The sequence below is a fragment of the Quercus robur genome, chromosome 2 (genome assembly GCF_932294415.1).
Source record: "Quercus robur chromosome 2, dhQueRobu3.1, whole genome shotgun sequence".
NCBI lineage: Eukaryota > Viridiplantae > Streptophyta > Magnoliopsida > Fagales > Fagaceae > Quercus > Quercus robur.
The window spans coordinates 39,533,362-39,559,871 of NC_065535.1; the positions used below are offsets into that span (position 1 = coordinate 39,533,362).

General features: G+C 36.8%; 2 protein-coding genes and 1 long non-coding RNA gene across 5 annotated transcripts; 1 reads left to right on the forward strand and 2 right to left on the reverse strand.

The window, feature by feature from the left end:
• The first annotated feature begins 1,908 nt into the window (after positions 1–1,908).
• LOC126713666 (vacuolar protein sorting-associated protein 32 homolog 2-like) lies at positions 1,909–6,223 on the forward strand. 2 transcript variants are annotated; one of them, XM_050413496.1, is made up of 8 exons: positions 1,909–2,066; positions 2,276–2,382; positions 3,547–3,646; positions 4,167–4,252; positions 4,381–4,472; positions 5,138–5,252; positions 5,441–5,633; positions 5,953–6,223. In XM_050413496.1, exons 2-7 carry the CDS (start codon positions 2,311–2,313, stop codon positions 5,627–5,629), a joined length of 654 nt encoding a protein of 217 aa, XP_050269453.1. In that variant the 5' UTR covers positions 1,909–2,066; positions 2,276–2,310; the 3' UTR covers positions 5,630–5,633; positions 5,953–6,223. The 2 variants fall into 2 exon arrangements, with proteins under 2 accessions (XP_050269453.1, XP_050269454.1); XM_050413497.1 differs by having other exon boundaries at positions 5,963–6,223.
• Positions 6,224–20,357: 14,134 nt separating this feature from the next.
• On the reverse strand, positions 20,358–21,290 carry LOC126713669 (uncharacterized). The gene is made up of 2 exons (XR_007651395.1): positions 20,750–21,290; positions 20,358–20,580 (listed from the first exon to the last, which is right to left on the reverse strand). It is a non-coding gene; the product is annotated as an uncharacterized LOC126713669 (long non-coding RNA).
• Positions 21,291–22,129: 839 nt separating this feature from the next.
• Positions 22,130–25,870, reverse strand: LOC126713668 (meiotic nuclear division protein 1 homolog). Of its 2 annotated transcripts, XM_050413498.1 has the most exons (10): positions 25,699–25,868; positions 24,605–24,685; positions 24,149–24,265; positions 23,933–23,971; positions 23,715–23,822; positions 23,570–23,632; positions 23,429–23,480; positions 23,265–23,309; positions 23,059–23,138; positions 22,130–22,497 (listed from the first exon to the last, which is right to left on the reverse strand). In XM_050413498.1, exons 1-10 carry the CDS (start codon positions 25,699–25,701, stop codon positions 22,429–22,431), a joined length of 657 nt encoding a protein of 218 aa, XP_050269455.1. In that variant the 5' UTR covers positions 25,702–25,868; the 3' UTR covers positions 22,130–22,428. The 2 variants fall into 2 exon arrangements, with proteins under 2 accessions (XP_050269455.1, XP_050269456.1); XM_050413499.1 differs by lacking the exon at positions 23,265–23,309 and having other exon boundaries at positions 25,699–25,870.
• Between the last annotated feature and the right edge of the window lie 640 nt (positions 25,871–26,510).

The following is a 26,510-nucleotide window of genomic DNA, read 5'->3' on the forward strand; positions in this document are numbered from 1 at the left end:
TGGTTCTTACAACTACCTCTGGAATTTCTATGACTGTTCCCTCCAAATTTATTGCCCATCTCGTTCCTTGTTGGGGATGTGAACAAAAATTCTGGATCACCTCGTGAGCTAGTTCCATAGCTAAAGTTTGAGGTGGAGGCAAATGAAGTCTGCTTTGGAGAGTTCGTGGGACTTGCGACTACACTTTCTAAAGATATGTGTGCAAATTCTTTTTTACCCTTTACCGAAGCACTCTCGGGCTGTGTTATGGCTACTCCTTGATTAAATTGTCCCATTTGTTTTGCATCCGTGAGAAAAATGGCTCCCTTTGAGTAGCCTATATTCTTCAATCCATTATTTGTGGACATCGTGGCCTTAGGAGATTGAGCTCGACTTATTGGATGGGCCTCTTCAGCCTTTCTTTTATCTACTCTCATATGATTGCTTCTGGCCCCCACATTTAAATAAGCGGTCCCACCACTCACTCTGAGGTAGCCAGTCCCGCTACCTTCTGGCTTATTCCTTGCACCTCTGTTTCCTTGTCGTTTTTTAGTAGGCATCACCCATGGTTTATATGTGTCCTCTTGCTCAGGAGACCGAGGGGCCTTACCTTGCTTGGGGTCCACTAAATCATACCCTTTGTGTGAGTTGTTGACAGGGACATCCTCACTGTCATTGTTATCCTTATCCGACTTAGGAGAACTCCGAAGTGTGTATGGACATGCTTCCCTCCTTTGACCAATTCGGCCACATGAAAAACAGAGTCTATGTATACCTTCATAGTTAACAGGTTGATGGATGCCTCCAATCAGGATATTCATCACCAATGGCTTATCTATATCCACCTAAACACAGAGCCAAGCAAAACGACCCCTCGCTTTTGCAACTGTGTGAGTGTCAATCCGAAGAACCTTGCCTATGGAGTTCTCTATTTGCTTTAAGACCTCTACTTCATAATATTCAATGGGCAGTTCATTTAGACTAATCCATACTGCATTGGAAGACACATTCGTCGTTGAAGGTTTAAAATTTGGCTCCCATGGTCTTATCGATAGGAACTGCTCCCCTATGAACCATGGACCTTTCTTGAGGACCATATCATGATCTTCCTTGCAGTTGAACCACGTTAGGAAAAACTCCTTCCCTAGGTCAATAACATCACTACCCGTGGGCTTCCAGAGAGCATTAAGCATAGTTTGGATATAATTGAACCCTATTGACCTCCCATATACTTTGACAATGAGTGAGCTAGCCTAGTCTGCTCTAATGCAATGTTTCACATCTTTAGAAAGTTTAACTGCTGTGAACCCTTCCCTTTGCTCTTCCATCTCCTCATTTGATTCTATATCGGCTTCCATTTTTTTGTCAAAAGCAAACGCTTGGTTATAGGCCCCTGGTATTTCTCCCAAGAGCTTGTCTCTAAAGGATGAGTTCACACCACGGTGAGGAGCATCAAAGTGACCCTAGGAATGAGAACTACTCTCATGGCTGGTCGAGAAACCGGCATGATGTACATCCTTCACTTTCTTATTACTACGCTCAAGCTTAGCTTCCTCTTCACTAAAGAGAGCACGGTTCTTAGTACGGAGCATGTTTTTCTCCTAGATAAATAAATAAGTCATGTCAACACAAATGTGACACAAACCCATTAAAATCTTAGCCTATAACATGCTAACTTCATGTAGGTTGCGTCAGGTTCATAAGTTTGTGTGGATTTTGACACTCCTATGTGCCAGACCATCACTTGAGATTTATGATGAAAATGTTGTCATCATCCATTTATCTTATAAAAAAATAATTAAAAAAAAAAAAAAAAAACTCAGCCAACACCGTCTACTCTCAGTCGGCATGCGGGACCTACTCTTCACAAACCGATGCATCGGACGCCACGTGGAAAGCCGATGGCGACGTAAAAGAAAAGGCAATGCGGCTTCCTTCGTTTTCCCCATCAGACTCCAACACTAACACAACACGCCTAAGAAAACCAATCTCATTCTCTCCCACTCTCACACATAAAATTTACAGTTCCAAACCCTAATCGATCAATTCGATCCCTCTCTCTTCAATTTCCAACCTCCATCTCACAGGTCCGTACATCTTAATAATTCATATATACTCTTTTAAAAAAAAAAAACTCATTATTATTATTAATATTTTCAACGATAGTTCCAATTATACCAGTTTGGGACTTAGGCTTTGTTCCAATTAAACCGTTTTGTCTTTTGCAAGATCGGTTAATGAGTTTGTCACTTGGATCGAATATATATATATATATATATATGTTTGAATCTTGCAGAAGATCGAGGAAGGTTTAATCGTTGAGAATCAACCATGCTTAACCGGCTTTTTGGAAAATCTAAACAGGAAACCAATGCTCTCTCCACGTTAGATAAATTAAACGAGGTATGATTATCAATGATAACCCGAGTTTTTTTTTTTTTTTTTTTACTGTTTAATGATTTATATGTATTTTGTTAATTTGGTAATTTTGATCTATGCGATTTCTATTTTGGAATTTGGATTATAGTTTGTTGTCGTAAAGGTAGGTTTTTATCAATTTTTGAGAATAGTTTAGGGATAGGGATATAGAGAAACATGATTTTGTTTAGTTTAATTACAGTCTTGTTATGCTATAATTGGAGATATCGAATTTCTTTGTTTTGATGAAAATGTGTTAAGTATATGAATTTTAAAGAGCAAAGATGATAAAGCTTAAGTTGATTATTCATTTTTTTGCAAGAAGATAAACATAGCAACAGTTATAAGGATTGTTCCCTTTGTGATTTTATTGGGAACTCTGGAAAAATGTTGTAATCTATTCTCAAAGCAAAAGCTGTGTTTACATTGACAATATGCTTTTATCTATTCTCAAAATCCTAAGCTCAATTATCTGTATAAACTAAAACTAAATTACAAAATTTTTGCATCTTTGTGTTTGGTGGGGTCTAATTGGTCCCTGAACTTCTGATTGTGGCAATTAGAGAGAGAGAGAGAGAGAGAGAGAAACCCAAGCGGCTATTAGGTCAGTGAACTTGTAATTGCTGTTTATTGTAGGAAAAGTGACTCAGAGGCTAGATACGGTCACGGGGACAAAAGCCTAGCAAAATACAAATCACATTTCAACTCAGGTTTTTTTAGGAGTGGTTTCTGGTTTTTATTTTTAGCCCTATACTGTTGTACTTGGTTTTCTCTTGTTTTAAGATAATTTTACCTATCCCAAGAATTTACAATCTTCAGTGCTCAAAAAGTAGCTAATTGTCACTGTTGTGGGGAGGAAATAAAAAGATTTAAGAACAAAATAAAATTTGTTAGTCTTCTTCCACTCCTGCTGAATTCTGCTAAAAACCCTTCTACTCTTACTCCTAGGCTGTCAAATTGAAGTTTTTGAAATATTCTGTTTCATAGATAGTGCGGATACCTTCTAGGTGGTGCATTATTACTTTAATCCTCTAGATCAGTTTGCTAATTGACACTTTTTTTTTTGTTACTATTTATTTGTTTACTCATTTATTTTTAATAACATTGATTGTTAATTTTCTTCAACTTTTTACTCCCTGAATTGTGTAGACACTTGAAATGCTAGAGAAAAAGGAGAAAGTACTTTTAAAAAAGGCAGCTGCAGAGGTTGAAAGGGCAAAGGAATTCACCAGAGCTAAGAACAAAAGGGGTATGGTAGATGGACTGATAGTGTTCCAATAAAAGTATAAGAAGTTGCATTTTTTTTTTTAAGTATAATTAGCTAATAATCAACTTGCTTGATGGTTTAAAAGAATCGCTGTTGCATTACTACCTTGCCGTATAAGACTATGCAGTTCTGTAGTATAGGGAATTTAGTTGAGAATATTAGCTGTATAAAGATCAAGTTTCTGTCACATCCAATTTTTGTGGAACTTTACATTGGGTCACTATTACAGTTTATGATCACTTTTTTGCTATATGAATTTGTAATTGTAATGCGGTCATTCTATCTCTTATGTAAGTTTTACAGTTATTTTAGTTTGTTTAATTTCGGAATCTTGATACCAAAAGCCTCTTGATATTTTCCAAGTTAGATTACTGCTAACAAGGGATATGGTTGGACTTTATTGTTTTGGACTTGTTTTGGACTTTGAACCACAATATGTTTACTAGCATGATTCTCAAAATAATAATAATAATAATTGGTTGAATGCTAACTTGTGCTGCAGCGGCTATACAATGTTTGAAGAGGAAGAGGCTATATGAACAGCAAATAGAGCAGCTTGGGAATTTCCAATTGCGAATCCATGATCAGGTATGCTTATTTATTTTATATCTACTCGTGTTTTATACTTTTTTTTTTTTTTTAAAAAGGTGTGTGTTTTCTGTTTTATTGCTGCATGGAATGATTTTAATATCTAAAGTTTCTTATCAATGTTGCAGATGATATTGTTAGAAGGTGCAAAAGCAACTACTGAAACTGTAGATGCATTGAGAACTGGAGCTGCTGCGATGAAGGCAATGCAGAAAGCAACGTATGTAGTTCTTTCGGGTCTATTGAATTCTTTCGTAATTTTATATTTTCCTGAATACAAAGTATAAACTGGCATGTTTCTGAAAATTTGTTTTTACATTTTTAGACAGCTTCCTTAACGCTGGCAATGCTTGGAATTCATGGTCTGATATGCAATTTGGATTTTAGCTTAGAAGCTGACTTCATAAGTTTTGTCCTATACCTCAATGGAAAGATTGTTTTCCCTTAAAATACTTAGACTAAACATTCTTAAATGAGTGTATTGGGAACACTGTTTCTAGTCCTTATCTAAGAACATGAAATTTAATCCCTATCAACTCAAACTAAACAAATAAAAACGTTAAAATTTGAAATTATCCAATGAAAATCCAAAATAAAATATTGAAATAGTTTCTAGTGATGCTCTTGCATTAGGGAGGAGGATTGAACCTTAGATGTCTATGTTGGAAACACTAGAATGTGTCAGTTGAGCTATTCCAGTGGTCACTTGATTGGGAGACGCAACCCCTAAAAAGAATCATAAATCTTATTAATATATTTTAAGACTACAATCTTTGAATTCATCTATCTACTTTAATACTTATATGTGCTGCATACAAATATTTGTTGTGGTAATAGAATTAGTGCTTTGTTTGACATACTTGCAATCATCTTCTCATGTAACAGGAATATTGATGACGTGGACAAGACCATGGATGAGATCAATGAGCAGACTGAGAACATGAAACAGATTCAGGAAGCATTGTCTACTCCAATTGGTGCATCAGCCGATTTTGATGAGGTTGTTGCTCTCTTGATGCTTTCTCAATTTCTCTTGGTCCTAATTGGTTCCCCCAGCCGCCCCCCCCCCCCCCCCCCCCCCCAAAAAAAAAAAAGAAAAGAAAAGAAGTCATGTTCTTCTGTCTATGCATTACAATTATTTGATCCTTATTATTCTATGCTGGAAAGTTTATAAGTTTGTCATTGCAGGATGAGTTGGAAGCTGAACTCGAAGAACTGGAAGGTGCTGAGCTGGAAGAAGAACTTCTTAAGCCTGCAACTACTGCTCCTGCAGCTCCAGTGCAGGTCCCAGCGGGCCCTCAACGAAACCGTCCTACACCAAAGCCTACAGCTGAGGATGATGAACTGGCTGCACTACAGGCTGAGATGGCACTATAAGCAGGTCCTTCTTACTCTGTTATGAATCTTATGATGTAATCTATCCATTAGACCAGTGCAGCCTACGAATTTTCTTGTATTACTATTTAATTATCTATCCATTTCACCTATGCTTTTAAAGCAGTATAAGTAGTTCCATAGTGCATGTAATATTGCAGTTGATTGATGTTTGGGTTTGTATAATCTACTCTGAAATTATAAGGCAAGGGTCAATTTTTTGTTCATAATTTAGGGCCATTTTTTAAAACAATTTAAACAAGTCTACACTGTGCAGTTCAGTCATTATACTCTATTGGCATCTAATTATAATATTGTTTTGGCAGAATTTTGCAGATATTGTTTGGGTGTAATGATGGGAGGCTATGTAAAGAATTGGCCTGATTGCTTATGGAGATTTCTGCCCTTTCATGCATTCTGATTTCTGTGTCGGATGATTGGTAAACAGACAATGTACATAAAGGTGGCGTCAAAATTAAACGAAGTCACCACTCAAACTTGTAATCTGCTCTTTGATGCTCCAAAACGAGTCTGTTTCTTTCAAGTTGTCACATTTAATTTATTTATTAAATGTTCGGGTGATATTCAATAACTTAATGATTCTCTCATGTCTTATCCTAGTTAATCAATAATCTTAGATCATCGTGGAGCTATATACTATGAAATGAAGCAAGTACTGTCCTGTTGCTATCAGCAACTAAGCGTCGGAAATATCACTACATTTTAATAAATGATTTTTCAAACTAGTACCATTTTAATGAGGTTTACCATTGGGTAGATAGATCTCCTAAACGCTATTATGGGCATATTAATATTATACATTTAGAAGGGGTCATGGTGTCTAGTCTTGGTTAATAAAAGAAGAGTGGTAGCTTTGGTTAGGAACAAAACTATTTTCTGCAGGGGTAAGCACAAACTTTTAAAGTTTGTGCTTGTGCATGCCAATTTTAAGCTCTAAGGCTGTAAAATTGATTTAACGTACGTTGAGGGTCTGGTATTCCTTCTATATGAATTTGGCTGGAAGTATGCGACACTGAAGAGCTATACTAGAAAGTATAGACACACTACATTTAGGGTGTTTTACTCATGTTGTGCTCTCTGTATAATGTTATAATTTTTCAGAAATTGCATGCATTGCACTTGTATCCACACGTCTATGTTATTCTTGTCATCTGCAAAGCATAAATGTGTCAATTACAATGTATTGCCAAGTTGTCATCTGTAAAGCATAAATGTGTCAATTATAATGTATTGCCAAGTCGTACCGTACTCATCTAGTCATCAATATCCTCTTAATGAGTTTAAAAGCTAATCTTATTTGTGTGCTAGTTTTTTTTTTTTTTTTTTTTGAAAGGTATTTGTGTGCTAGTTATCTCATTAAAGTGAAGGATTCTTCATCAGAGTTTAGAATGATTTGAGGTACCAAATTCTACATCTTTTCGAAATTTCAAAGGTCATATGCCTGGAGGCTGGAGTGGTATTTTTGGTGCTCCTCTTATTCTTGTCAAGTTAAAATTTCAGGACTGCATGCCCTTATGGGAGATCACGAACATAATCACTTCTTGAACTTCTAAGATGTCCTTTGCAAGAACATCCAGTTTGTTTTATTTAGCATCCAAGTGTTTTTGTCTAATTTCTTGATTCTCCCTAAGAAGGTAATGAAAGCTGTATATTAGAAATAAAATAACTTCATGTGGCCGTGGCTTCTAGAGCTAATAAAGCAACTTGGAAGGTTGTTTGTTGCCAAAAAAATAAACGGCTTTGGGCTTTGAAGAAGGTGAAATTGTGGAATGAGAGCTATATATCATGAAGTTTATTTGAATTCTCTTTACCTAAGCTGGGTCTCTTTGGGTTGCTGGGGTAAACCAATCTATTTTTTTTTCCCTTCTTTTTGATACAAAGGCAGTGGTGCCCTAGCCTTTTGGCCATACTATTTCACTATATACCTAAAAGCCAAAGTTGATGGTTGTGGTGGGCCTTTTTTGGTTAAAGTGGGCTGGGCTGCCTCCTACGGTATTGGGCCTGAGTATTCTGAGTATGGGAGTTGAGACCGATTCAACTACAACTTAACTTGACTCGGCTTATGCGCAAACTATACCTCGTCTACCAGGAGTACACTTACAGTGGGTAGAGCTGTTTCAAATGGGTTGCGACAGGCAGATATGATAATAACGATAAAATCAAATACTTTGAGATCCTTATTAAGGTAAATAGATGATCCCTACTTAAGAAAAAGATAATCACAGTTTTAACAACAATTATTTTATAAGAAAAATAAGGAGAACAAGTGGGTAGTATATGAGTTGATTGAGAGAGGAAATAAATCAGATCAAGTTTGATCTGCAGGACCAAAACCAGAGAGGAAAGAACACCTCTTCTCAAAGTAAATAATCTCTCAGGGAGATCCTGCCATGGAAATTAATCACATTGAGGGAAGCGAACCTAAATGGTTGGTACACAAGAACACCCTTTGTTTCTGGTAGTGAGTAAGATTTTGAGAGGGAGAGAGGAAATCAACCTATTGGTGCATGCCTGCCGTTCTAACTCTCTATCTTTTTCTTTCCTTCTTTTCTAATATTCCCCTTTTCTTATCTTTTTTTCTTTCTTAATCCTTGTTTTCTATTTTCTGGCTTTCAAGTTTCCAATTCTGTGGTGTTTTTTGTTGTTCTAGTACACAACAAGGGCCTCTTTATAGTGCTTGCCGTGACCGGATTTTACTATTTTAGCCCTTAACCACCTTCGTCTAGTCTGCGTGTACCTGTCGACCACCACTGGTCCGTCTGTGTGCCACTCCCTATCGCCAGACAAAAGAAAGCTATTTTGTTTGTTTGTCTGCCGTGGTACCCTTTCCTGCTACGGTGTGGGTGCCTTCTCTCTCCCTATCTCTCATAGCATGCACCTAGTAGTTCCAGCTCAACTTTGCCCCTTTAGGTGGTATGTCATCCTAGCAGGACACTTCCCTCAAAAGGGCCCTAGTAGGAACCTCAAAATAGGTTTTCCCCTCTCCCCACTGCCAAACCATGCCCTCTTACCTCTGACCCATGACCTCACCGTGTCCTATATTAGCTGGGTACAGGCTGGTAAGGTCTGGGCCTTGCGCATGCCTCTCTTCCATGTATGTCTAAAATCTGCTTGCTGCTTATGCATCTGCGTGGTTGGCCTGCACAGTCTGCCGTCCGTTCTTGACCATTTTCTGGTTTCCCTTTCCTTTATGGTTTGCCCTATTCAGGGCTGGGCCTTGCTTGATGATGGGCTTTGCTTTTTCTTCGGCCCACCCTTTTTCTTGCTACCATCTCCTGCCATATCACTCTATCATTCCTGCTGCGAAGTTGTTTTGCCTTAATCTGGCTGGGCCTCTTTGGGCTTGCCATTCATTCTTCCCCTAATGGCCCAGCAAGGCCATTGGTTCTTTTGTTATATCACTAGCGGGCTCCTGTGTCCCATTTGTTTCCCTTGGGCATTTCGGGCCCGTTTGCTTCCCTTGGGCTTCCTCGGCCATTTTCTTAACTTTGCATTACCATGGGCTTTTACTAAATTCTTTGGGCTTCCCTAGCCCAATTACATTATTCCTCATCCTTGGGGTTCGTGGGCTTGCCATCGACTCCTTACTTTTTTTGCTTTCATTACTTTCGGCCTGCCGTGGCCCATTCTCACTTTTCCACATCATATACTGCCCATGGTTTGTTTTTTCTCTCTTTCCGGGCTCCTTTAAGCCCATTTACTTCCTCAAGGCCCATTTGTTTATCTCATGGGTCTGTGATCCATTATTCCTGCCGTTTGGGCTTAATGGGTTTTCTATCCGTTTGCCAACTCTTTTTTGTCCGTGTTGCTGGGCTTCTCCCTTCCACTTGGGCTTCCGAAATGGCCATCAACAATGGTATACTAAAATTCTTCTGGATTGCTCCTAGTGTAGGAAATAGATATTTGAGACTTGAATAAGCCTTATATTAAATTACAGGTTGGGGATTGCTTGAATATCTTCTTTCGGGCACGACCATTGGCATCCAAATGGTTCTTTATACTAAAAAATTTGACATCATGTGCTCTATGATGTTGCCAGCTCTATTAATGCTAAATTAGTGAGTGTGATCCTTGACAAGGCCTAGTCGTAGAATATCTGATGATGTCATTATAATCCAATATTAATTTGGTCTTAAATCTTAGTATTCCTCTTATAACTAAAGTACATTTTTGCCCTAACAATCCATGTTTGATTTCGTTTTCAATTGGCTCTATTATAGATTTCTCTTTGTGATGTGACTGCTAAATGATCTTCATATTTAACTATTTCATAAAATACTAGCTTATAAAAGACGTTAAATTTAGAAATTTTATTGTTGTAGGCAAAAAAACATATTTTGGGTAGTCAAATTACTACTGGAAATGAATTGCAGGGCCATTACAAAAATTGGAATAAAACATGAATTGCTAAAATGAAAATTTTGAAGTATAAAGGATTGAAATGAAAATAACCCCAAATTTTATGGATCAAAAGTGTACTCTAGCCTTCTTTTATTCTTGAATTTCAAAAATTTTTAATTTATACTTTTGCACCCCTAATACTAAAATTTTGGTTTTGTCCTAGCTAGCTGGGCTCCTATGGGGAAGAGGGCAAGGAACTATTGTCATTTGTTCTTATTAGAAATTGACTCAAATTCCTATTTAGATTTGTGTTCATTACTGGGTTTTCTTGGGGTGGAAGAAAATGAACTTTTCTTGGTATGAAAGGAAAGTTTCTTATTGAAGAATTAATTAGGTATAAATAGTCTTGTCCATTAATGAATTGAAAGCTTATAAATAGACATTGTTGCAATGTTGGCTTTTGCCCATGGATCCTCCTATATGGAGAGAGAAGAAATACTCTTACAAGAACATGGAGTGGGTCTTTTTCAAAAATTAGTTTGAGCATTTGAGTGTTTGTCTATTTCTATGTGAGAATTATTGGGTGAATTGGCCCAATTGTCTTTGGGATTGTGAAATTGTGAGTGTGAGGTTTATATGTTAGTTTGCATTGAGAGGTTTAATTTATGTTTGTGAGGTTTATGAGTTGTTTGTGTAAGCATGTGAGTTTATGAATTTGATTTGTGAGACTTGATTGCATGTGGTTATAATCTAATACTTTGAATATTGATAGTAAATTTTGGTTGACAGCACCATAGATGTAAACTTAAAATTGGCCAAAATCGTATATTATTCTGTGTGTGATTTTTCTTGCAAGGACTAAGTTTAGAGGGAAAGGCATGAACCGAGTTGCATCCAAGTTTAAACAAAATGACCGGCACTCTAGTATAGATTGTCAATCTCAGGGGCAAAATGGGTAAATACCCTTAATTTTAAAACTATGTAGCAAAATGTCCTTCTTTTAAAACTATCTAGCAAAATGCCCCTCTTTCAAAACTCAATTTTTAGGGAAATTGAGTTCTACATGGAACTAAATTTTCTTATACTCGAGTTCCATGTGTTTTGTGCCACAGTGGAGGTCGCTGACCTAGCATTTCGATTAAATAAGTCCACATAGAACTTGATTTTAGTAAAATTGAGTTTTGTACTTTTTTTTAAAAAAAAATGGAACTCGATTTCTATAGCATTGAGTTTTTTGGAAAAAAAAAAGAGTTGAACTCGATTTTCGTAAAATTGAGTTTTGTATAAAGTTCTTGGCGACTCATTGGCGAGTTGGCCTACCTGTGAGCCAGTAGCTAGTCCCTCTAGAATAAAAGTGCCCCTCACATGCAGTTTGGCGGCTTGATTCAATCCCCATACAGTCGTCAGAGGCACTATATTGAGTAAAACTTCAACTGTCTTGAGACTAACCTCATTACAATAAATCCCACAAAATACAAGGAAATAAATTTATGGAACTTGGCTAAATGTGCCTTTGGAACTCTTAACTTGTGCCATCTACAATGAACTTCTGACTCACACATTTTTTGGTATAACATTGACCACGATGGTTTATTTATGTTGTTCTATGGTGGTGTTATATGTACTCAGTTGTCTAGGTTTGCTGACCATGATGTGTCTAACACTCCCTATACTCTTGTATGAGTATATTAGAACATTAACGAAATATATATTCTTTCCAAACCATGTCACTCCATTGTGGTCAATGTATGTTTGTAGTTGTTGCTTTATTGAAATTTCTAATGATGCACATGTCGAACTACATCCAAACTTTTTTCTTGCAAAATGATGTGATTTTGAGGTGTTGCAACTCATATCTTATTCAACCTAAGATGTTGGTGGAGTTACAAATAAACCATTCAAAATTTTGGCACATTTATAACCTCAGCTCATGGTCTAAGCATTATAACATTTATGAGTCATCAGACTGAAAGTGATTGTGTGGTCATGTTGATATAGGCTGGTAAAACAATAGATGAACATGACTCCCCTTTTTCACAAGGTTACAGTGACAGTTCACATTGTGTGTAGTATTTATGACATGTGACCAAGTTATCATGTCCATCAATGACAACTAAATTTAATGGAGTTCGAATGTGGTTATGTCACATCACTTTGAGTTAGTTATCACGACACATTTGCTGCATACTTTAGCAGAAACCCATCTTTCATTGACACAGGGCTAGGCATGGTCCATAATATATCCATACGATTACTCAAATATTTACATTTTTTTTTACCACATGTCAATGTCAGCATTTAATTTAATGCATGTAGTATTACATTAATTTATGTTTGTTTTCTTTGTGTACCACTTTATGCAGCTTTATATTATTTACCAACTGTTGATGTACGCCATTAATTTCACTTGAGATGTTATTGCAGCCGGAGTTAGTGGATTATTCAAAGGGATAATTGTAGTAAACTCACTTGTGGTTTAGCCGGTTTGAACAAAGCCTACTTGTGGTTTAAAAAGTGTCACTTAACGCACTTGAGGTGACCTCCATTAGACAGCCGTAACCTGCCTCTCCCTTTTCCGTTAAAAAAGAAGAAGTACCTTTTAAGGCAAAAACATAAAAGAAAACGGATCTAACAACCTTTTAAGAAAAACTATTTTTTCATCATTGTGAACTTTAAGATCCATCATCTGAAATTATTACTACAATCCACAATGATATCCCAAAGTTTCAACACCAACAGTGCATAATTGAATATGTATGTATTCACATATCAATAGATTGATAACAAAGTCTCATAAATTATTAATCTCATTTTCATTCGAATATCATAGCCTATAAAGTTCTGCAAATGTAGTTACATACACGGATCATCATCAAATCCCAAAAGCAAATAGAAGAGAGAGAAAAAAAAAAGGAGAAAATAAAGAACAACAACACCAAGAAAATTAGAAAACATAAGAATTCAAGGCTACCACATTTTAAGATCTAACATCATAGAAGATGCCATAGTTCCAAAATAATTCCCATATCATAGTATTGAATCATAGTACAAAAATTCCAATAAGGCCACCATTTAAAAATTAAAATTCGCCCAAATTATCCAATTCAATCACTTTTGAGCTCACAATCAAAACTAGTTGAATTTAGATTCAAAACTGGATGACCCTGATCACAAAATCCCCAAACAAAACCAATTATAAGCTCATAAAAACAAAATACAACAATTTCAGATAGACACCAAAATGACCCAGACCACAAAAATCCCAAAAAATTTAAATAGGGAAAAGAAGGAGGGAATAGACTAGAGAGATGAGAAAGGTCCTTGACTTTCTTAGCCAATATAGACCACCACTTGAGGCAGAAGCTAAGAAGCAGATTCATCGAGCACCTTCTTGACCAAGAAAACATAGGAGAAACCACTCTTGCTGAATTTCCTACCTCATTACCCTGAATTGGTTGTCATTGATCCACAAATTCCTTCCTCCATTTATGGTGTCGTATAGCTCATCCAAACCAGAAAATGAGCACCCCATTTTGTAATGGAAATTATTAACTCAAATTTGTAAAATTACTTTATGGTTTGAAAAATTGCTTTGTCCACCCTCGTTCATAAATCTTTGTGCTAATTATGTATATAAAACATGATGAAACAAATTTGATCTTGACTTGCTTTTTGATATTTTTCTTTTATGTTTTATGTCAAGAAGAGTAAGGAGAGAAAAGAGGAGAGAGACATAAAATATAATGAAAAAGACTTATTTACCCCCCTCTTTTTAACGGTGAAAAGGGAGAGGTGGGTTACAGCTGTCTAATGGAGGGCACCTCAGGTGGGTTAAGTGACACTTTTTAAACCACAGGTAGACTTTGTTAAAACCGGCCAAACCACAAGTGGGTCTACTGCAATTACCCCTTATTCAATTTACAGGCCAAGTGATGTGTTCACAGTGATGGGTTATTGCTAGGTATTGGAAGATAAGTTCAATTATTCAATTGATTCCAATTTGTGAAATAGTCCATGGGTTCACAATACAATGAGGCAGGAGTGAGCTTGGTTAATTTGTGAACATGATATGTTTTATGAGGAGTTGGTCGGTTATAAGTTGCAAGTGCCTCGTCGACTTGTAGCTTAGATGCCAAAGATACTATAGATGGACTTCGTAGGGAATTGAACCGTATCAGAGCAAAAAATAATTGAAAGAAGATATGTCTAAATTGATGTCAGACATTCTCCTTAATTACATGGAGATGTCAGATGAAGAGTAATCATGTTTGTGGCACCCTTGCATGTTGCTGTATAAGGCATTGCGTAATTAAGGAGAATGTCCGATCACCATTGCTACATTCTACTTTCTATTTATGATGAACTATTGTTGTATTAGAACTATGTATGTCACTGGTGTATTCACTTAAGAGGTCAAGGTAAATGTTATTATGTTTGGAACAAAGACACATCTTATTTATATTATAACTGGCATTGTAGTTTAAAGCAATCACATATTAATTTGAAATATTTTAGAATGACTATTTAGGATGACAAGTTAGACACTAGAATTAGATACATAACATATGAAAAATACAAATTCATACTTAGGATACCATAAATATGAATCAATTGCATATTAAACATTAACGGTACTAACATTAACTTAAACAAAACGTAAAATACACACTTCATAGAAATTACCTTCCAAGACGATACAATGTCTTCTTCATTCTGACGGGTAGGGGTCATAGTTTAAGATATTGTTTAAAATGGTACATAACAACTCACATTGAGAATTACACTAGGTCTACAAAGCTCATATTTTTTGATATTCCCTTAGCCATATGCATCACCAACGTAAAAGTGTTAAGTTATGTTTTTCCATATCATTTTAATTTGTTGGCATTATTCCATGATAAATTTGTTGTAATTCCATAAATTTATTTCCTTATATTTTGTGGGATATATTGTAATGAGGTTAGTCTCAAGACGGTTGAAGTTTTGCTCAATACAATGCCTCTAGCAACTGTATGGCGATTGAATCAAGTCGACAGATTGCATGTGAAGGGCATTGTTATTCTAGAGGGATTGGTGACTGGTTCGCGGGTAGGCCAACCTCGCCAATGAGTTGCTAGGCACTTTGTATAAAACTCGATTTTACGAAAATCAAGTTCTACTTTACTTATTTTTAAAATTTTCCAAAAAACTCGATATAGAAATCAAGTTCCATTTGAAAAAAAAAAAAAAAAAAAGAAGGTATAGAACTCAATTATACTAAAATCCAGTTCTATGTGGACATTTTTTTTAAAATAAAAAATGCCAGGTCAACAACCTCTACCGTGGCACAGAACACATGGAATTCGATATAAGAAAGTCGAGTTCCTTGCAGAACTCAATTTCCTAATGGTGTGTTTGGTAGAGTGGATTTTTGAGAGGATGGGGAAAAAAAAAAGGAGGGTAAATGAGGAGGGAAATTTTTTTGGATGGTGTTTGATTGGGAGGGGGAGAGGGCAAAGATATGGTAGGGTTCGGGTGTTTTCTCTCTAGGCTTACCAAAAATTTTTCTCCCCAAAATGGGGAGAAAACTGGGATGGGGGGAAGGCTGATGAGTAAATGACGAAAATACCCATGTGCACTTGCACATAGGCTTTGTTTTTTTTTTTTTTTTTAATTTTTTTTAATTAAAATTTTTTTTTCCTAGTTCCAAATTTAGTGTTTTGTTTTTGTGCTCCTTTTTTATTTATTTATTTATTTTTGGGTTTGTGCTATTTATAAAAAAAATTGAAGTGTCCATACATAATTTTTTTTAATAAAAAAATGTGTTACTTTTTTATTATTTATTTAACGAGGATATAATTATAAATTTATACCAATTTCATTTTTTATCCTCTCATTTTTCTTCTCAACTAAACAAATAAGTTTTCCATCTCTCCATTTTTTCATCCTCCCGACTAAACATAAATGAGAGAAAACTAAATCTCTTTTATCCTCTCACTTTTTCACTCCTTTAATCAGACCGACTCTAAAATCGAATTTTAAAATAAGAGTATTTTATTAAATAGTTTCTAAAGAATAATATTTTGCTATGTAGTTTTAAAATTAAAAGTATTTATCCATTTTATACTAATCTCGATTGCCTTTGAAAATGCATAATAGTTACGTGGACACTATGATTTACATAAATCGCTAAGGACAAAACTTAGGTACAGTATCTTAGGTGTTATTCCTTAGGTTCTCCTCTTAAGATTCTGCCATATGACTACTTAACTAAAAAATACACTTTCTTCCCATGAGAAAATATCGACATGACAGAATTTTAAAAGAAGAACGCAAGAAAGAGTAACTAAGTGGAGCTCCGGCGACTCATTTACGTTTGGTTTTTTGGGAGTTGATTCGTGGGCTTTACAAGCAGTGCTCTCTGCCTTGGCTATGCGGAGGCGATTTTAACGAAATCCTGAAATCGCATGAAAAGAGTAGGGGCAGGCTGAGACCTTATGGTCAGATTGTTCAATTTCGGGAAGTGCTGGACGAGTGTAACTTAATAGACCTCGGTTACTCGGGAAATAAGTTCACTTGGTCTAGGTCTTTTCCGAACGGTGGAATGGTTTGGGAGAGGTTAGATAGGGCAGTGGGCTCGATGGATTGGTATGATTTACATCCAGCAACTTGTGTCCAGACTTTAACTTGCGTGTCCTCTGACCATAGTCCAATCTGTATTCGTCTTGAAGGGATTGCAGTAAAATCTTCGAGACCTTGGCATTTTGAGCAGATGTGGCTCGAGGACATAGGATGTAGGAACATTGTAATCCGGACTTGGGAGAGAAATGTCTGGGGCTCTCCTATGGAAGTGGTAGTTACAAAACTGGAAGCTTGCCAACAGAGCCTCACGTATTGGAGTAGAAATTCTTTTAGCCATGTAAAGAGGGAGATTGGGGAAAAAAAGAAGTTATTAAAAATGGCTGAATGTGAAGCAGCCAAGGGGAGGCATGTGGATCGGTTCTTGAAGCTCAAATCAGAAGTGGCTGGTTTACTTCGTCTTGATGAAAAAATGTGGCAGCAACGTAGTAAGGAGCATTGGATGATCTCCGGAGATCGAAATTCAAAATTTTTTCACACAAGAGCCTCACAAAGGTTTCGTCGAAACAGAATTAGGGAGCTTCGTAATCAAGAGGGGGTGCTGGTTTCTGGAGAGGATTACCTTTCGGAAATGGTTAGGGACTATTATAAAAATTTATTTCTTTCCTCTAGACCGATGGAAGTGGAAGAAGTGGTCTTGGCTATCAAACCAGCCGTGACAGAAGATATGAATAACTGCTTGATAAAGCCTTTTTCTCGAGAAGAAATAGAAAATGCTTTGAAGCAAATGGCTCCGCTAAAGGCTCCCGGCCCCGATGGGATGCCTCCCATCTTTTTTCAGAAATTTTGGTGTGATATTGGGGATGATGTAGTCCATGCAGTGCTGTCTTGCCTCAATTCTGGTAGTCTGATCCCAGGTTTGAATCATACTTTTATTTCTCTCATTCCAAAAGTTAAAAATCCTGAGTTTATTACTGAATTCCGACCTATTGCTCTCTGTAATATTTTATATAAGCTGGTTTCTAAGGTGTTAGCAAATAGGTTGAAAAAAGTCCTTCCCCATATTATTTCTGAATCCCAGAGCGCCTTTCAATCCGATAAGGCAATTTCGGATAACATTTTGGTGGCATTTGAAACTCTCCACCATATGAAGCGGAAGAAAAGGGGTAGAGTAGGTCACTTAGCTCTGAAATTGGACATTAGCAAAGCTTATGATAGATTGGAGTGGGTGTTCCTCAAAAAGGTGATGGAGAGGTTGGGTTTTCATCCTAGGTGGGTTGGCTGGATTATGGAATGCGTTCAATCAGTAACTTACTCGGTTTTGGTGAACGGAGAGCCTACGGATACTATAATTCCGACTAGAGGTATTAGGCAAGGGGATCCTCTCTCCCCCTACCTTTTCCTCCTCTGTTCGAAGGGTTTAAATGGTCTCCTTGAGTAGGAGGTGGCAGCAAAGTCTCTTGAGGGTTTCTCTCTTTGCAAATCGGGGCCTAAGATTTCTCATCTTTTGTTTGCAGACGGTAGTCTCCTCTTTTGCCGAGCTAGGGTGGAAGATGTATCAAAATTTTTTGAGATTCTTGGGAGGTATGAGCGTGCCTCGGGCCAGAAATTAAATGCAAATAAGACTACTATTTTCTTCGGTGGTAATGTTTCTGCTGAGGCAAAGCTTCAAATTCAAAGTCTCTTGGGTGTTCCGGAAATTAAGGAATATGAGAAATATTTGGGTTTACCGGCGTTTGTGGGAAGACGCAAAAGAGCTAGCTTCAATTATATTAAGGATCGGGTTTGGGGCAAACTTCAGGGGTGGAAGGAGAAATTGTTATCTCAAGCCAGAAAGGAGGTTTTACTGAAGGCCGTAGTTCAAGCCATCCCTACCTTTGCTATGAGTTGCTTTCGGATTCCGGTTGGTCTATGTCAAGATATTGAGGCACTCATTCGAAAATTCTGGTGGGGCCAATGGGGGGCCCGTCGGAAAATTCATTGGAAGAAGTGGGAGGTGCTTTGTAAATCTAAAGAAGAGGGGGGGTTGGGTTTTAAAGACTTATGTAAGTTTAACGAGGCTTTGCTCGCAAAACAAGTATGGAGGTTGATTCACGATGAGCATTCCCTTTTCTACAAGGTTTTCAAAGCGAAGTACTTCCCTCATGGTTCCATTTTTGAAGCTTCTATTTCTTCGGGTTCATATGCTTGGCAAAGCATCCTGAAATCCAGACACTTAATTGAAGAGGGTGCTAGATGGAGAGTGGGGAATGGACATCTTGTAAAAATTTTCCTGGATAAATGGCTTCCAACCGGTGAGGGAGTTCTGGTTTCTTCCTCGAGTGAGCTCCATCCGGAGGCTAGGGTTTCAGAGCTGATAAACCAAGTCTCGGCTTGGTGGAATGTTCAGCTGATTGACCGTTGCTTTCATCCCCCGAATGCGACTCGGATAAAAGCTCTTCCTTTATGCTCAACTCCTTAGCCAGATATGCTCATTTGGCCCCATGAAAAGTCCGGTAAATACTCAGTTAAATTTGGGTTTAGCTTGCTGTGTGAAGGTCAAGACTCTATGGAAAACACGAACCAAGAAAATCTCGGAGATAGAATGTTTTGGAAAAAACTCTGGAAAATTCAGGTTCCCGGAAAAATAAAACATTTCCTTTGGCGGGCTTGTACAAATTCTCTAGCGACAAAAGACAATCTGGTCAAACGTAAAATATTGTTAGATGCGAGTTGTAACCGTTGTGCAGGTGTTCAGGAGGACCTGCTCCACTCTCTATGGAGTTGTAACGATCTCAAGGAGGTCTGGAGAAGGGACTTTGGCTGGATCTTCAGGTCTGGTTTGATCTTTTCTTCTTTCAAAGAGCTGGTTGCTCTGGTTTTCACAAAGCCGGAGCTGATTCCTTTGTTTGCTACGACGACATGGTCGATTTGGTTTCATAGGAATAAGACCCGGGTTGGTGAGAGTGTTAGGCCGCTGGACCAGATAGCTGGTTTTGCACGTGAATATGTGCATGATTTTAAGTCCCTTAAGAAAAGCTCTCCCACGCTCCGTGACTCTGCTCCAAAAATTTGGAGTCCACCTGCTGATGACGGTTGGAAAATAAATTTTGATGGTGCGATGTTTAATGAATCTGGTGAAGCGGGGATTGGGGTGGTTGTGCAAAATTCTGTTGGTGAGGTTAAGGCTGCTCTGGCAGAAAAGATTAAAAAACCTCCGTCTGTGGAAGTTTTAGAGCTGCTGGCTGCTAGAAGGGCTGCTCTCTTTTCAGAAGACCTGGGCCTTGATAAGGTGACTTTTGAAGGAGATTCGGAGCAAGTAATGAAGGCCCTTCAATGGGGTGGCTGGGACTTCGCTCCAGGTGGCCATCTTATCCGTGATTTTCTCTGTATTGTAAACTCCTTTGTGAGTAGTTCGGTCTCTCATGTCTGCAGGCAGGGCAACTCCGTTGCTCATGCTCTGGCTCAGAGAGCTAGGCTGTGTTTTCCTATTTTAGTTTGGTTGGATTCCTATCCAAGAGACATTTCCCATTTTGTAATAGCTGATTCTTCAGCCTTGTTCTTTTAATATTATCGGGTTTTCCTTCTCAAAAAAAAAAAAAAAAAAAAAAAAGTCTTGCTCAATCTCTGATACAGTCAATTGTCTAATCAAAAATCAAAATGGTGACCACGTAGTTGGATTGGGGTGGGGTTAAGCATTATTATTGACCATAATAAACGGAATGAGAATGAGAAAAAAAGAATAAGAAAATAAAAGAAAACAAACGATGTGACTTTTCGGAAGAGAGAGAGAGAGAGAGAGAGAGCTAAACAATCTTAAACAAGAAAAAAGAAAAAAAATAATAAAATCTTAATTGGAAAGAATAGGAGGTTTACAAGAAAGAGAACATTTCAATTTTCAAGCATGAGATCACATCTGTGTTTGTCTCCATTTGTCTCTCTTTGTGTCTATCACTCTGTCCAGCTCTATTGAAGATGTCAGTGAATCATATAGGTAAGTAACAGAGCAAGCACCATCAGCGTGTAGGCAATTCCTTGGTCAATTGCTACCCCTGCTATATAAACATCAACAACCAACCATATGTTATCAGAATGAGACTGCTTTGCAAACCATTTCGTAAGAAAGGAGCATAACCCTTAAGGCCTTAACAACATTTATTTCTTGTGTGTATGTGTGTGTGTGTGAGAGAGAGAGAGAGAGAGAGAGAGAGAAGGAGCAGAAACCATCACTTGAAGGGCCAGGCGCAGGTGCAAGGCTCTGTGCATTGATGGAAAGTACAGCCAATGCCAAAATAATTGCAAGAATAGCCATTACTAAAAATTGAACTCTAAACATCTCCATTGTAGTCGAATCTGAAACTCTTATGTGTGTTTTCTTTCTTTTTCTAGGATCCTTCTTCAGTGAAAAGAGAAAACTCTCTCTGCCTCTCAAATCTCAATGGGGTTGAATAACATTTTGGGTTTATAAAGAGGAAAAGAAAGAGAAGTCCATGCGTAGGAGAATCTTTCAGAAAAAGAAGGCCACTCTGGGGTTGTAATGGGCGTAATATAACAGGGGTCTTAGAACCATATTTGGGCCGTTGGTTTATGCCACGTGTACGGCCAATAATTGATGCATGTACAGACTCCAGGCATTGTCGAGCTGTTTACAGAGGGACCTCGTCCAATCAATGATTATTCTTCCTACTTACCAGTTACCACGGCCACATGACATGCATATATGATATGAGTTGTGGAATATTCTCAATTATTTTGAAATCCAATGTTAATTACCCCCCCCCCCCCCAAAAAAAAAAAACCCTCAATTATTTTGAGTTGTAAATAGATGAGATTTTCAAAAATTAAAATTTCAGAGATCATTGAGCCGTTCATTTGGATAGTGACCATTGGTTTGTCCTGGTCTCAAAATTCAGAAATCAGCAGGATGGGGCCAGACATGCTACCATGATTCTCGGTTTCAGATTTTAGAGCAACCCCCCTGGGCTAGAGGTCAGCTTCTGTGAACAATTTGCTTTCTGGTAGCATCGAATATGGTCACAGTTGACAAATATTATGATATACTAATAGCAAAATCACCCTATACTAGATTTTAACATCCATTTATAGCCTTTCAAATTTCTAGGATTTTAGGTAGTGACTATAGGCTTCGTAGTTTACCAAAAAAAAGACTATAGGCTTCGTCTCAGAATTCAGAATGGAGGGCCCAGACAAGGCACCGCCATTAAATATTTGGGATGAATGATACTGAAACTGCTTGATAATATCTTGATGTCTAGTTAAGCAAAAGCAAAGAGTACAAAGGATATGGACTTAGATTTAGTGATATGAGATATCAATATTTACTTATTAGAATGACAATAAAATTGGCATAATGCTAACTTATTTATCATATTTAATACAGAAGGAATAAACCACATATGTTGCTTGGAAAATGGGATTATGAAAATTTTAAAAGAATTTCAAGCAATAAGTGTACTACGCTAGGATGTGACTTGTGAGTACTCATTAAATCTATAAACTTATTTTCATCATGTGGAGTGAAACTCATCAATGTAGAATAACTCTCATTTTTTATATATTAAGGTATAAGAGTGTAAGAGAGGCTGCCATCAGAAACAAGAAATTTTCCATTCAATCAAATGTTCACAGGTTAGCTCTACAACATTGAGAATTAAACACTGTTTGATTTCATTGAACATTAACCTTTAGGAAAGGGTCACAAGGCTAGGTGCCAATTTGTGAAGTAGTGCTCAATTTTTAAAAAGAAATATAAGCCATACTTCACATTGCCTTATGATTTCCTTCATGGCCAATTTGGATGGATGGGGTTGCAATTTCCGGCCAACTGTCTTCAACTCGCCTCTACTCTCCCTCCCTGTCCATAAAAACTGGCCATCAAGCTTCTAATCAGCAGCTGCACTGAGTGGAACTGCTGATAACTCCAAATAGTCAAAATCATCAGTTATTCCAACCTGCATTTAGATTTAAAAGCATGACATCAGAGAGAAGAGAGAAACCTGTCAAACAAGGTTACTAGCCTCAAACACATGCTTACAGTTGCAGTTGACAAGGATAATTAAACAGAAATCATAGAAAACTCCCTAAAAAATACGGGTGTGCTTTCATTTCAGTCTAATCAATGAGGAATGGCCAGGGAAAAAAACAGGTGTCCTTTTATACTAAGAAAAAAAGATAAAGCTTCACTGCTTTGCCTTAAGCTTGGTGCAGGATGCATTGAGTCAGGGAGTTATATGTTGTGGTTGGCTCCATGTTTTTTCATTTATGAAAAAAACAAATCTGATAAAATTTGGATGCACAATTGCCATGGAGTGTTTGGATCAGAACAATAGCTATAAGCTTATTGTTCAAATTAACACAGTTCGAGTGAGCAAGCCCATACACAAGGAAGAGGAAGTAGGAACGCCACCATCCAATGCTGGAAGGGAAATGGTGGGATTTATTTGTCTGCACCATTTGCAAGTATATGAACATGCAGATTGAAAATAATAATAATAATAATCAAGTAATATTACCTCCTTGTACATGTTTTCAAGCTGCTCTTTGGCCTCAGGAAACTTGTTTGAACACCACTGCCGCAGTGTGAAGATGTTATCTATGGAATTTTAGCCCGTAACATTGAAAATGAAAGAAGATCACTATTAGAGTTCACCATGCACTGGAGAGTTTTGTGTGTGTGTGTGGGGGTGGGGGGGAAGAAACACTTGTATAGAATGTAAACCTGTCCATCTGTTAGCTGCTGCATGGGCAATTTCAATTGCCTCCTCTGCCAACAGATTTATTAAATGATCAGTATGCATAAGTTAATGTTGATTGTTAGATTTGATAAAGGTGAATTTATACCACAGTTTAAGCATGAAAATTGAAGTATAAGTATTTCTTAACTCATTGCATCAAAGGCAGCTGGATCATTATCCGCATACTGTCCCATCTGATCCTGAAAACATACATTAATTGTAATCACAAACTCGAAAAAACTATTTATGTTTCTTGATGCATTTTGAAGGGAGCTGGATATAATCCAACCTTCAGCACATGATAATTTTGCTCAATGGATTTTAGCTCAGCTAAGGCCTTCTCACGTTCATCCTGTTAAAGCTTTAGAGTCAGATGTACAAAGACAAACACTTCATCCTTAACCTTAATGAGGGACGGGATGAAATGGACTCACAGATTCCTCTCGTCCCCTCTTTAATGCATCACACTGGTCACCTAGTTCTACAAGCCGCTTCTTACTGCTTTGGAGATCAGATTCAAGTTTGTGATACACATTCCTCAGCTGGTCAACAAGATCAGAATAATAAAATGAAGTTACATCAATACATTTTAGAAAACTGACACCAATCAAAAATCTCAAAGAGGTTAACAAGCAAAACATTAAAAATTCACCTGATTTCCAGCAGAACTAGGAAGGCTCCAAAAGTACACCTAAATTTTCAAAATTATGAATACCATATCATGGAGACATAAATCATTATTTGTAAAATATTATAATCTTTCATTAAAAAATATCTGCAAACTTTACTTGTTCATGCAAGATATCTCATGCTATCTGCCACAGAGCTACATAGCACATACAAAGACCATCTAAAAATTGCCACTTACAGAAGTTCCTATCTTTTCTTTTGAAACAAGGTCATCATCCACTAAACTTTGGATAACATCTTTCACAGACTGACTAATCACACCTTTCCTGGGGCCCAACTTCTCAAGCTCCTTTAGCTGAAATAATCAGCCAAAAATATGAACATTGCAAGTTTCTCATAATAAAGGTATGTAAGTAATTGCTTGAATTAAAAAATAAATAAAATAGAAGTATAAAATTACAAAGATATAGCCACCACTGTATGACGTAATAGAAAATTTCATAAATCAACATGATAAAGACAAACTTTTTCCATTCCTTAATGGTCCAGTACATGTGTGACAAATACCAGTAATTTCAAAGGGAAGTTTGCATCTTAAAACAATTGTGTCAAAAAGTAAATGCACTTCTATCCCAAAACAAGATTACGTGTAAAAAATAGAATTGCTTCACCCGTAACAAAACAATAAACTCACAAGGAAGAAGTCTTGAGACTCATAAAAGATTTGAAGCATCTTCTCACGCTTCTCTTCCAATGAAAGACCCCTTTTCTTAGACTGCACCACAAATGAAGAAGAGTTCATTAAATACGCTATCATGGAGTACCAAAATCGAGAAGTTAAAACTTTTTATTTTATTTTATTTTTATTTTCAAAGTAGAACCAACACAAATAATAAGTAAATGAAATGATAGATATGTTAGCCCTGAAATGAGAATCAATTTCACAAACATGGAGTGCGTGAATGCTTTATTATTTTAATTTCTTTTCCTGTAAGCAAACTAGAATTTGATATCAAACATAAAATCAAAACCTAGCCCCAAAGAATTAACCAAAGGACTGCAAAGCAATTCTCCTTTTTTTTTTTTTTTTTTTTTTTTTTTTTAAATATTCTTAAAGTTCCATTGAAATTCACAATATCACTATGTTTGGTTGCCGAGAAGAATCTGTCAATCAAATCTATTACACTTTCCAACGAGAGAGAGAGAGAGAGTGAGAGAACTTGCTAGATTTTCTCAATCGATAAAATCCCTTTTGCATTCTAAATTTCCGAGTAACAACATAATTTTCTAGATTTTCTTAGCAACTAAACAGACAATATAGCCTCAACGAATTAACCAAAGGACTGAAAATGAAAATTAATAAAAAAAATAAATAAAAACTAGAATCCAATGAAATTCCCCTATCCCTTGTTTTGGTAGCTGAGAAAACTAGTTAATCAAATCTAATTATAGTTTCCAAAAAAAAAAAAACGCTGTAGCTCATTTAAGCCGAGTAATTGTATCCGACTCAACTGAGAAAATTCCTTTTGCTTTCTAAATTTCAGAATATTAGTAAAATCATAATTTGCTCGATTTTCTCAGCAACCAAACAGAGCAAGTAATGTACGGACAGAGAAATGGATGCTAGGGTTCATAATTATAAACTATATTTTTTTGATAAGTCGTAATTATAAACTATATCGGAATACATCAACCAAAAGCTCAAAAGCTAAATAAAATATAAATCCCAAATTGTTAACAAATCAGAGATGAGATTAGGGTTTGAAAGGGAGTGATTAATGATCATACCATCGAAACGAATCGTTTTGCCCAGGAAGACAACGACGTCTAATTCGAAGAACACTGCGAAGGGATCGGAGAGGGAGAGAGAGAGTGTGTGAAACAAGTTTTCCAGATGAGTGCTTTTTGTTTGTAATTGAAATGTGAGCTTTCTCCAATAAAAAATAAAAAATAAAAAAATGTGAACTTTCTGAATCTGATTAAGAATTTGGCGGGATTTTTTTGGCTCCGTGGGAGAGTTGTTAAGGGCTTGTTTGGATGCTTTTTTTTTTCATCACTTTTAATTTCCGTCACCCATCACTCATTACTTAAAATATCCTACCCGTTTGACACCATCACTCAATATTTTTTACATTGTTTGAGGGCCCATACTTGTCACTCGGTGCAGCATTTTTTTTTTTTTTTTTCAGTACCCAAACTCACCGAACCCAGTGAAAAAAAAAAAAAAAAAAAAAAAAAAAAAAACCCAACCAACGGAGACTAGTGAAAGAAGAAGAAAAAAAAGAAAAAAAAAATAGAACCCAACCAGCGGAGACCAATGAAAAAAGAAGAAAAAAAGAAAGAAAGAAAGAGAGAACCCAGCCAGTGAAAAAAAAAAAAAAAAAAGGTCAAAAGGTGCGGCTGACCTGACTAGTGGGTCCCTCCATGTGTGTTTAATTACAAAAATGCCATTGAAAACAAAGTTATAAAAACTGAAAACAACTAAAATGTGTTTTTAGTTTTCATAACTCATAACTCAAAAATCAGAGAATTGAGTGATGAAAATAAAAAACTGGAAACAAAGTTATGTGGTGCCAAACGGACTTCTCAGCTATAAGTCC